The sequence below is a fragment of the Amblyomma americanum genome, chromosome 9, assembly GCF_052857255.1.
Source record: "Amblyomma americanum isolate KBUSLIRL-KWMA chromosome 9, ASM5285725v1, whole genome shotgun sequence".
Taxonomy (NCBI): Eukaryota; Metazoa; Arthropoda; class Arachnida; order Ixodida; family Ixodidae; genus Amblyomma; species Amblyomma americanum.
In genome coordinates this window covers 19,008,990-19,021,526 of record NC_135505.1, presented here as the reverse complement: position 1 = coordinate 19,021,526, position 12,537 = coordinate 19,008,990, and the positions used below count along the sequence as shown (strand labels likewise).

Below are 12,537 nucleotides of genomic sequence, written 5' to 3'. Positions count from 1 at the left end.
ACGCAATAACGCATAAAGGTCCTGGTCTTATGAGGCGCTCAGGGTTGTCCAAAGGAGCCAAGATTTGGATTTAGCCGCAATGATGAGGGTAAGATTACAAGGCAGAAATGAAGTGATGGTGGCAGGGCACAGTTACTATACTGCACATGAGCGCTGAGTAGAAACGAGCGTAGCGGCGGCAGCGAACGAACTGCACGGACGACGCAGAAGGGAACGCAACTCCAAGAAAACCTGCGATTGTCGCGGTGGGAGATGGGAGGGGCATGTTCTGGTAGCGGTTGTTGGCGCATACCACAAGACGGACGTGTGCTCGTTTAGGGGCAGAAGCCCGGTTGGCATTATTGATCTAAACAGTCTCTCTCTTCTTTTTGCATAAAAAGGATGTGTTCTGAGAGTTTCCCTGCTCTACGCAGTCACGGCGCAGCATGCGCTTTATCGAACACGCCGTGCGTTTTCTTAACTGTCGCGCCGATTCGGCTCTAAGAAAAACTAAGGCTGACTTCCAACCAGCCACAGAACGGCGAATTGCATGAATGCCTTCTGCTAATAGCGCGTTTCGCGTTTTCTCGCTAAATGAGCTACCAATGGTTGCGGGAAGTGATAAAGCCTTGCGAAAGAGTAATAAAGGCTGCGAACATCGTGGTCTTATCAAACACTGAAGTTAAAAACTTGCCCCGTTCATGCGGTGCTGGCTAGTGCTACGCGCTATGTCTAAGAATAACTCATGTGAATCATTCAACCGATAAATATAGAGATAAATTTGCGCAGCCTTCTGACATATAGTGTCGATAACTGAGGCGGGCATTGATTCACGGCACTTCTGGGGCTAGACTGCTCGCCAAGTAACGACTATTTCTTTTCATTTATTTACAGAATACTGCAGGCTATTATGGTCCCCTGTAGGAGGGGAAATACAATGCAGTACAAATACAAAAAGCATCAATAGGAGATCAAAAGCACAAAGCCAATAAGTTCGATGACAACAATTATATTTTTTAATGGAGACTATTTTTCGTAATGTTTCCAGTGGCAAAGCATTCGAGTTAGTTACTGTTCGACGGAAGCAGAAATAATCAAATACGTTAGTTCTGGTGGTGAATGGCGCTAGTGAATCGGATGGGTGATGTCTCGTCGACCGTACCGCGGAAAATGGCTGAACAGAGGGATCTAGGCAAATTGACAACCCATTAAGGTTGAGAAGAAAAAAGTTTTAATCAGAGAATTATTCTTTTTACTTTTAATGTTTGGATCCTGTGTTCCCTCATTATTGCAGTTGTTGAGTGCGTCGAAGGGTATTGCAAAAAGAAGGAACGAATTGCCTTGAGCTGAATCCTGTCAAGCGGTTGAATGTTAGTTTTAGCAGACGCGTCCCAACAACGCACGCGTATTCTAACTTGGGTGGGATTCTAACTTGGGTGGCATTTTTCAGTTTGTGCTTGATATCACAAAGTCTACAGAAACAACATGCACATAGGTCAATTAATGCTTAGTCCAGCTTATATTGTTGGCTCACATTGCGTGCTTCGCAAGAGTGACACCCAAATGTCATAGGGGTGATTATACCACACAGACAGCCGCTAAAGGTGCCAATGTACTCCCGAGTTTTTGTAGCCTGGCACACACGGTCCGAACGGGAAACAGAAGTGCGCCTCGATAACCTCTATAACCTATATATGCGGCCGTGTATCCGGGGTCTACGCATAGCGCACGCCTAGAGCGTAGAAACCATTTATTATTATAACGTTGGCATAATAATGTTATCCAGGCCTCCTTGCATGCGCGGAGAGACGGACAAAAAATGCGGACCCGGCGTAACGAACAAGGCTAAAGCGGGAAAACAACGGCGTAAGGATTTCGTGCTCTAAACGTTTAAATAGTTTCGAGCGCACGGTTTCGGGCTCGCCAAGCATCCTTGTGACGGCTCACATATTAATGGACGAAGCACGAAGGACGTCTTTTCCTTTGCGCTAAGAACATAGCTCTTTATTTTGTATTAAGAGCGGCGCATTGCAGTCCATTCAGCAGCATTACCGGGCCGTTTTATGCGAAGCGAAACATAAGCTTATGCGCTCTTGTCAATTTTTTAGCTGATTTTACGGATTCAAGAGAACATGGTTTTACAAGCAAAAAAAAAAACGCGCCGCATGTACGGCGCAGATGTCCTTGTTCCTGGACTATAGGTGATTCATAATAAATTTTATTGAAACAAAGGAACAAACACAGGTTTTCCTATGTTTGTTCCTTTGCGCCATTCACATTTAGTACGGCGCGTGCCTGCCGCTCTTCAGGCTGCGTTTTGCAAGAGTTCACCGGGTTAAATAATATAAAAAAGAATATTTTTCGTCTCCGTTGGGGTTTCACGTCGCGCCACATGGGTGCTACAACTTTTTCCTGCTCGTTTGCATTAGTTGACGGAAGGAAAAGCATCAGTTGCCTTTACGCGCCTTAAGTCGCTGATTTTCTGAACTTATGTATACATGCGCGAGCGTTGTGCAGTGTTTTCTGTTTTCGCCTCCTGCTTCTGAATTTTTATCCTCAGCAAATAACGGTTGAAGTCAATATAAACTTGGGACGTTAGACAACACATAACATACCTCGCCATACCTCTCTCACTTTAATTTAGGACGGGTTTCCTTCTCGCGATGCAGGTTTTTGCCATGAAATTCCTCACAGCCCTTTGCACCGCCGCGCTGTGTGCCCTGCTAGTGGGCGTGTGCAGTGCCCACCCCGCAGTCGTGGTCGGTGGAGGTTCGTACGGATGCAACTGTGCCACCCTCAACATGCTGGCTGCAAGGTACGTGCAGTATATTGCCACCTATGTAGCTCATTTGATTACGCCAACATTGCCTAAGTTATCCATTACCCCTATATTGATTCCTTCCTTTCATCAGTGTGAAGTAAAACGGGAAAGACACGCTATTCCAAACTACCTCTTCACCTTTTCAAGTTTCTTTTTTTTTCAAAAGAGACTTTCCCTTCCTCTGCCTCTTCTGAATTATCCCTACTACATCTGGGACCCATATCCGCATAATCTAATTGTGTCTCTATGACATACGTAAACGTTGGCACCTGTGTAAATGACCTTCGTATCTGTTACTGAAGCAAATGCTTGGGCTAAAATCGCACCTACGAGGCGCATGTAAGTTTTTCAGTCAAATGCTGCGCGGCCCGGGCACGCGCATTAAGCGGCGTTGCACATTCTTGAGACGCTGTTGATGCATGCGCAGCTTCCGCCACAGCGCTAACCATGCAGGTACCAGAGTATGACTGAAAGTTTCGCCAAAATTGTTTCGCGTTCGCTTTCGTGTTCCCCCTCCGTGTTCTGGCCGCAGCGCGCCGACAACGGGGACTTAATACTCAGCTCTTTCCGCTGCGGCCCCGTATGTTATCTCCGCTTTACCTGTGCTGTCGTGCAAACGCCATCCCTCAAGCGAGCATTCACGTCAGTTTGTTACTTGGAAAACCTCACTCTAGGGTCCCATTTCCATGGCAGCTTGTATCTTGTCCCTGCGGGCACGGCGTCGCGTCTCGTGCCCCTAAGATGAGCGTACCGCTTTTGTTGTGCACCGAAATCACGCTCAGCGTATACAGTAGCCATATCGACGACGCTCTCGAGACATTATTATGCGATACAGCGCAAACAGAGACAAGGACGAAGAAAGACAAGACATCTCAGCGCTGTGGCGTCTTTCTTAGTATTTGTCTCTGTTCGCGCTGTATCGCATAATGAATTACCAACTAGCCCGATCTGCCACTCTTGCAAGTTACATTTCTTGTTCCTCGGGACCTTTCATGTGTTTCTCTGCTGAACCTTCTTGCCTCGTTGCCCTCGAAAAAACAGCACTGTGGCGTCTTGTATTTCTTCGTCCTTGCCTCTGTTCGCGCCGCATCGCATAATGAATTACCAACTAGCCCGATCTGCCACTCTCGAGACGCCGAACGTTGGCTGTGCCTGCTGCCCAGAGCGGTGCGAATTTTCGTTAGCTTGCGTATAGCTTGTCGCCAGGCTGTGCGAGTAAATGACGCAGCTGCAGCAGCTGCTGAGGCGTCCATGGTCGCACTTGCCAGCGCAGCTCAAGAGCCATGGGCCGGCGCCCCTCGGAGAGGACGGCGTAAAGGCGCGCTCACATTAGCGGGAAAACGCGCAACGCCGGGCGGTACCTATTTTTCCCGTGCCGGTGACCAGAACAACCAATGGGCGCCGACCGTGAACCGTGACGTCGGTCCCAGTTCAGTGACACCGTCGGCGGAGGCGGAGGCTGCGCGCGTCCGGCCGGCCGGCCGGCCGGCCGGGCACTCGGCGGCTGCTTTGCCAGGGCGACGGGAGGGGAGCTAGCAGGGTGCGCTTTCCAGTATTCTCTAGTGTCACGTGACTATCCCCTTCTCTTTCTGCTCGTTCGGGTCCTCCCTCAGCGCCTCCTCTCTCCACATTCCAAGACAACCGCAGCGAGAAAACGCGCGCAGTGTGAGCGTCAGTAAAGCAGCTGAATGGGCTAGTTGGTTTTGCATCTTAGTGAAAAACAGCGCACAAGCAAACACAGACAGCGCTTGTCCCCTTCTTTCTGTCTGTGTTTGCTTGTGCGCTGTTTTTGACTAAGGTGTTAGCGTCATTCTGAGGAGCTGCGAGGCAGCGTCGACGTTGACGCTGTGCCGGCGCGGGAAGCTTCCCGCTAGTCTGAGCGCGCCTTTAACAGGCTTAGGTCAGCGCGGAGTTGAGAATCAGGAGCAGGGGCTGCCGAGTTTGTCAAAAACTCTTAAGGCGCGCTCACACTAGCGGGAAGCTTCCCGCGCCGGCACAGCGTCAACGTCGACGCTGCCTCGCAGCTCCTCAGAATGACGCTCACACTGCGCACGTTTTCTCGCTGCGGTTGTCTTGGAATGTGGAGAGAGGAGGCGCTGAGGGAGGACCCGAACGAGCAGAAAGAGAAGGGGATAGTCACGTGACACTAGAGAAGACTGGAAAGCGCACCCTGCTAGCTCCCCTCCCGTCGACCTGGCAAAACAGCCGCCGAGTGCCCGGCCGGCCGGCCGGCCGGCCGGACCCGCGCAGCCTCCGCCTCCGCCGACGGGGTCACTGAACTGGGACCGACGTCACGGTTCACGGTCGGCGCCCATTGGCTGTTCTGGTCACCGGCACGGGAAAAATAGGTACCGAACCCATCGCTCCGCGGGACGGCAGAGCAGGCTGTCCGCGGGAGAAAAACCGGCTTGGGCGGGAAGCGGCACGCGGGAAACGCCCGGCGTTGCGCGTTTTCCCGCTAATGTGAGCGCGCCTTTAGTCCGCGGGCTAGCCAGTGGCGCTGTCGTCGGTGGTCTCAAGGTTCAAGCCAAGTTGGGATTATTGGGTGCCCAGTGCGTTTCAAAGCAAAAGAAACAGAGCAAAGCGAATAAGCGTTTGAACGGCGGACGTGCTCCGAACGCCCCCCACACGCCTGTAAAGGTAAAAACAAAAACAGTTGAGAATTCGTACAGAAATGCCGCCCCATTTATTCCTCTATGAGGTGGTCATAAAATGTAGCGAGAAGTCTTTTCATGCTTCGTTTTCTTTCACCAATAATGAGCAGCATGTTAGGATGGAACAGCTGACAGTGCGAGGCTTAACACCACGTCTCATATGAAGTGTGCTTTCTGCAAGTGTCGTTTTGAGCGCTGCGCTTCAATATTCTTCGTCTGTCTTGATTATTCTAGTTGACACCTAATATTTTACCCTCCACAGCAATGGTCATTAAATGGTCTTGGCATGAGCTAAAATAAACAAATATGTAATGGGCTTTCAACTAAGAAGTACCTTGGTCTTGACATGTCGATTTTTGCTAAAGGTTAGTTTAATGAGTAAGTGTGGAACTTCACTACAGTGAGATATGGATGTTGATGTCCCGATTTTTCTTTTTTCCATCGGTCCATCCTGCATTTGCTACCTGAGCCGGTGATTGGCATTGCTCCCTCTGTATTCGTCGTGACGTCACTGGCGGTAGCTCGATTAACAAAGGAGTTGGGAAATTAATTCTTTAAAATATGCCCCTTAGAGGGTCATTTGGGATTGTTAGCTGGAAGAATGAAAATTTTTTAACGATCTTTATTCCATAAAGGGTGCCCCGCAAGCCATGGTTCACTGGAATGCGTATAGCCTTCCAGCGAACGTGGTCTGCGAGCCTTGGTCTCGCCAGGCGCATGACACACACAGTCAGCATAAAAGGTTCCGGTTTCCTCCGTGCCAGAGCAGTACGCTTCCCATGGGGCACAGCATAAAACCTATCGGCGGAGCGGAGCACGAAGGCTCTCGAGAGCGTAATGCTACGGCTACGGCAACACCGGCGTCAACATCTGAGCGCGGCAGAACGAAAACACACCGAGATGCGGATGGGACAAAGCGACACAGGTCAGGGCTCGAAGCGGGGCTTGAAATCCGGCTTCTCCCGTGGCAGCCCCTAACACCAAAGAGCTAAGCCGTGTTCTGAGATGCAGCATCCGTCTTCATCATGATGTGGTGCCGCACCACCCTCCGTGTACCACCCGACAGCTTAAGCTGGCCGCCGAAAGCATAACCCCCCCCACAAGCACAACTCCCGTCAGATTCCCCCCAGCAGCCTGCTTTCGCTGCCCTTATCACGTCATCACCGCAGCCATCACATATGCCACATCTCGCGAGTAACAGTTCGCTCATTCGCAGTGGCGTTGCAGCAGCACGCGCCTATATTACTGGATGTTTAAATGGCTAAAAAGGGGCTGTAGAGCCTCACAAGGGCCCGCCCTGGTAATCGTCCGAAGTGTTGATTGTTGCACAAATGCATTTCAGTGTATTCAAATCTTTATGTCGAGAGGCTAAGGCGTCCTAAAAATGTTCTTGGGCAGCCTGCATGTGCATGTTCATTTTGTTGATCTATTGTTCTCTCAGTTTCTTTTGATTTCAGTATTTACTTTTGCGATTTACCGCGAACTTTTCGCCATTGCGTTGTCCCCTGTATGCAAAGGCTCCTACAAAAACGTTTTACTGGCGATGTAGGCGTATCGAATAAATAAATAAATAAATGCCCCTTAACTTGTAAAATATCAGTGTTGCGCACTAAGCGGGTGAAAGTGGTTGGCAGGTATAAGACAGTCGCCGCCGGCAAAAGGCAGAGAATATTGTAACTCAGAGGAGGCCTGCATCTTTCAGCGGACCTATATCGGCTGATGATGATAATGACGATGATGCCGTGATACTATAAGTTGAGTGGGAACTGCTGTATCCTGCAGCATTTAGGTAGTCGCATTATTCGAGTAAAAGTGTTCCTGCTTGACGGGGACGCAATCTAGACATGATCACAATAATGCGTCATAACCTGTTTATTTTTTCAGGCATCAAAAGGCAAAAGAGGAGGCGTGTTTCACGCTACCGCACTTTAATAATTGCTGCGAAAGAGCATATGTGCTGTTTCTAAACACGGCTGTTTAAACAGTCCATATGCTTCATTCCTGTGGGCTGTTTACACGGGGATATAAATATTTCCGGGAATATAAAGATACTCAGTTCTGTGGAGTTTGATATGCCACCGTTTTAAGTATTTCGCTTGTATGATCAAAACGAAACTGTGCTCCCCTCTAACATGTTTTCAACAAATATTGAGGTGCCAGGATGCACTGATTCCATGCTCCCGTCTCCAGACAAGAGGTGGAGCTGTACAAGAGAAATAATATGGGCCCGAGCATGCACCTTTGTGAACGCCCTCCCCGTATTGCTAGACGCATCGAAATCTTATTTTCTGAAGGGTAGCGGATCGGGCTAGTTGGTGCAGATTTGACATTTTCAGAAGCGCTAAAACACCGAGGACGCAGAGGGAACAGACAGGGACGAGCGCTCCCTGTCTGTTCCCTCTGCGTCCTCGGTGTTTTAGCGCTTCTGAAAATGTCTTATTTTCTGCATCACGAGTAGCAGTTGTGTGAATAATCCATTGCATTGTGTACCCTCCGTATACGAGGCAGTATATATTTTGTCCATCAGAACAGACAACGAAATCACAGCCGCGATTGCCACTGAAGGAGGCTTAGTACCGTAAAATCTTATTTTTCGGATATTTTTGGAACGAAATTGGTATCCGTGAATATGGTCAATGGTGAATCGTTTGCCCTCAATTCAGGAGCCCACAAAAATGATGAAGGGCGCGGTGGCTTTGCGGGCTCATTTTCCCTCGCTGTCAAAAAACACAATCGGATTCACGTGTGTCTGAACAAGTGGTATAATATATTTTTAAGTGCGCGCTAGTCCTGTTAACAGTGCACTAAACACCGGTGAGCACTCATTGAAGCGAATGCTATACCGCACTTTTAGTCTCTGCTTCCGAAGCACCATGAGTTTCTCAACACAGGACTTTTCCCAACACATGGCGAACAGTTTAAAACAAACTAAAAGACATTTCATTCTCGTTTCGAGAAAAAAGTCTTTTTTTCCCCCTAAAAAGATGCTGAGAGCAAACAGATGTCGGCCTGTGTCGATAAATCTTATATAAGAAAACACTCTCATAGAAAACGGAGCTTTTATGAGCTAGAAAACGCCGATAACCATTACCTGTTGATTTTTCGAGTAAAATATGTGCGTCGACGGATCCTTTGAAGGTTACGCGCCATTCACTGCGCAACAGCCCATCTCCGACCAATCCGGTAAGGACATCACCAGTTTGAATCGACCAGTAGAAATATTTGAGAGCGAAAGCTCTATTACTGCATGTATGCCAAGGTCACTCTTGATGCATGTTTGATATTGAGGCTCCAGAGCACAGGCAAACCACGTGATTTGTCAAGCAGAGGCGCACCTGCGCGCTTTCGACTGCTCCGCCACTGTGACAACGCGCGATTAGGAGAGGGCAGGCTGTGAGAGGCGCACCTGGCCGCGCCAGCCAGCTTCGCCATTGCAGTTGCTACATCTTAGCTCTTCAGTGTCGCCATGGGTGTGGCGCACGCCAGACCGAGTGTGGCGCACGCCAGACCGAGTGTGACATCTCTTCGGCGTCGCCGTCAAGCCGCGTCCGATCATCCAGTAGATATAGCTCTCAGAGGAGGTCTACTGCAGAGCACTTGAGCTAAACGAACCGCTGAAAGCGAGCAGCAACGAGAAGCTAGACTTGCGAAGCAACGGAAGTATGACCAGGAGAGAAAGGACAAATGGTTAGCTGTGAAGGCTGCCGCTGCTGTGTCTTCGACGACGGCTTCGTCCGTTAGTTGGAATGAAGCTAAACGAAAGTATTACCAAGCAAACCAAGCCAGACAGCTTTCGCTTTCTATAACTGCATGGGTTTGGAAGAGGTTTGGAACCTAACTAAAATTTTTTACATTCAATATCCTCTATATTAAGCGCGCCTTTCGCAGCTGGAAAAAGATCCGGCACAGCCACAATGGGCCAGAGTATCAACTTTTATTCGGAAAAATAATTAGATGAAGTTCACATTTACCGAAACAACACAGCTCCAGACGCAGTTTATCCTGCAAGTATCAGGTGTCCTTTCTTCAAAATTTTAATTCGAAAACATTATGCGGCTCATCGGCAACGGCACCCGGCGTTGCTGTCCAGACGAAATGGTCCCAAAACTCCATATACGTCATCACCACAGCTGCCATAGCAACCATAATAGAGTGACGCTGTGTATTGATACACACCCTATAAATTTAAGTCAAAGGCCTTAGGTTGACGGGTTTTAGGTTGAAGGCATTTGATATAAAGGCCGTCACCGTAAACGCATTTGATCCAAAAGCATTTGGTAGGTTAGTTGTCGTTACTAGCTAGCAGTAACGATTACAGATAGCTAACTAGTTGCCCACGATGAGACACAAATGTCTTCGCTCTCACGGCGCGTAATTAATCTTAGTTCTCTCCGTAATTTTTTACCGCAACTAAAAGTGGTAAAAGCGGCCTACAAAGAATCACCTAAGACTGTTTCTTCTTCAGCGAGAAACGCTGTGTCCGTTGATTCTTGAATAAGACAAGGTGTCGCGCTAGTTGGTGTTGCATCATATTGGTCGACAGCGCTTAGATACACGGATGCAACACAAAGCACGAAGAAAGCGCAGATGTCTTCATGTCATGTGTTCCGTTCGTGTGTCTACGGGCTGTTAACTCGTTTAACCCGCTGATTCTTCCTTATTTTTTTCTTTTCATTGTTTCTTCCCCCTGTTGGTTTCCTTTATTTCTTTTATTCAAGCCATTCTCCTACAGAAGTGCCTTGCGGGACAAAACAAAACGCAACCGGGGAAAGCAACCGCAGATCCCCTGATAATTCGTGTGTCGGTGTTGACTCGCGGTGCAGGCGATGCTGCGCCACTGTGGGAACCTGCTGCCTGACCGCAGGCATGGGCTACGGATACGGCGGCGTTGGATACCCAGCCGTTGGCTACCCCGGCGTCGGTTACGCTCCTCTTGGAATGGCTGCGCGAAGGCCCCTGCTCCCGCTGGCCCACGGCGGAGTGCAGCTGAACATCGGCGCCGGACTTGGCTAGCATGAGGCTAATAAAGAATAAAAGGTGTATTTCAGCGTTACTTGTTAAAGACAATCTCCCCCGGTTTCCCAATGCCCGCGGTGGCGGGACCACTATCACAGGACAGAAGCAGGAGCAGAAGACGGAGAAGGGTAGGAGGGGGGCATTTAAGTGCGCGCATGAGAACGCGGTGCCACATGGCGAGGTGTAGCTGTACACAATACACACGTCACAAGCCAAAAAGGCAGAGGTGGGCATTTTTCCTAAAACTTTCGACGTCACCGCAACCTAAAAAAAAATTGCCGACCTCACTCATCCTCAACCTCATCAGTGTAGGTTGAGGTCTCCTGAGAGCCCAGACCCCAATTTTCCTGAGGCCACTGGCGACCTCACTCTACCCCACCTCACCCCCAAATTTTGAAGTTGTGATCGGTTGCTCGACCTAAAAAAAAAAAGCGATCTCTATCGATGTCTATCGATAGCGATGTCTATCGCAAATGCTCGTATATTACAGTTCTGTATTTACTGAATGTGCTCGAACTAGCCAAAGTTTGTTGAGTAAAGGGATGAATTTGTTCCCCACGTTTCTCTCGCCCTCTCTCTTCATGAAAATAGAACAGGTGTTCAGATAAATGTTACCATGTTTTTAACAAATGAAGGAGCGTCCTCGGCGCGTAAAATGGGCTCAGTACTGCTGACTGTCGTGTGGCTTTCTCTGCAGTATCAGAGAGATAGCTCTGTATTCAAGGCAAAACATGAGTTTCCGTCCGGTGTGTGTATATGACATTGAAGTCACCTACGCAAGTCAGATGACAAGCATACTTTGACTATGGCCTATGCGATGGTGTCTCCAAATTAGACCCGGTTCGTTTCCGAAATGTTGCCCATCCCACCCCCGAAATTTGACCTTAATTGATTTGGAACAAAATCAATTTTCAGGCTAATTTCAATGTGCTCAATACGATATTATTAATTATAATTGGTTTTTTGGGGAAAGGAAATGGCGCAGCATCTGTCTCATATATCGTTGGACACCTGAACCGCGCCGTAAGGGAAGGGATAAGGGAGGGAGTGAAAGAAGAAAGGAAGAAAGGGGTGCCGTAGCGGAGGGCTCCGGATTAATTTTGACCACCTGGGGATCTTTAACGTGCACTGACATCGCACAGCACACTGGCGCCTTATACCGCATTTACACGGGCACCCTTAACCATGGTTAAGTAAACTGCGGTTACCCTTAACTATAGTTAGCCGCGCTCACACGGAAAGCCAAACTGTAGTTACGCCACTAACCGTAGTTACCGTAAACCGAGCTGGCTAACCTCCGTTTGCGCTTAACCGACAAAATGGCGGCGTCCGTGGAAGGCATGGAGGCAGCAGCAGCAGTGTCGCAGCAATCGTCCTCCCAGAGGCGTGTCAACTGGCCTGATGTAACAACAGCGGCTTTGATTCGCATCTGGGAGGACCAGCTACCCGCTCTGCGGGGAAATACGCGCAATGCGCGTATATACGCTGCCATGGCGGCGGAGCTGAACGCCGGGCTAGCGCCGGGCGAAGGCCCCTACACTGCAAAGCAGGTCAAGCAAAAAATGGATAATCTGAACAAAAAATACCGGTAAGTGCTATCTTTACTCTCATTGCATTGCTCACCTAGCGCTGTTTTTATGGCGCGACGTCAGCCCCACGTGTGCGGCAGCAGTGTGTTGGTTCAGCAACGTGCAAACTTTTCGCCGTCGTCGCGTATTGTTTACCTCGCGAGCGCCCAAGATGTTTCAATTATGTATGTACTCATATAAGAACTGAACAACGAGTGCCGTGTGACGGGAGCAGCGTATGTTACACAGCGCCAGTACGTTTTGTTTTCTTCGTAAACTGCGTAGTTGTTGGCCTAACAAAAGATGACACATACCCACACTGGGGGATCGGCCAAGAATCGGGTGGCTATTCACCTGTACTGAGTTAATAAAAAAAGAAAAGCACCTTTTCGTCTTCGTTTGTGTACGCGTGCATGCACCGCTCTGCATGCAAACTTTGTCTTTCTCATTTTCGCGGCAGCTGTTGTCGTTCAAAGCTTTTGTTTCAAACTGACAGAGC

The 12,537-nt window shown here is 49.0% G+C and overlaps 1 protein-coding gene across 1 annotated transcript; it reads left to right on the top strand.

Moving 5' to 3' along the window:
- Window positions 1-2,655: 2,655 nt before the first annotated feature.
- Window positions 2,656-10,467, top strand: LOC144104480 (uncharacterized). Its single transcript, XM_077637523.1, has 2 exons — window positions 2,656-2,794; window positions 10,278-10,467. The coding sequence occupies exons 1-2, from the start codon at window positions 2,658-2,660 to the stop codon at window positions 10,465-10,467; spliced, it is 327 nt and encodes a 108-aa protein (XP_077493649.1). The 5' UTR covers window positions 2,656-2,657.
- The last annotated feature ends 2,070 nt before the right edge of the window (window positions 10,468-12,537 follow it).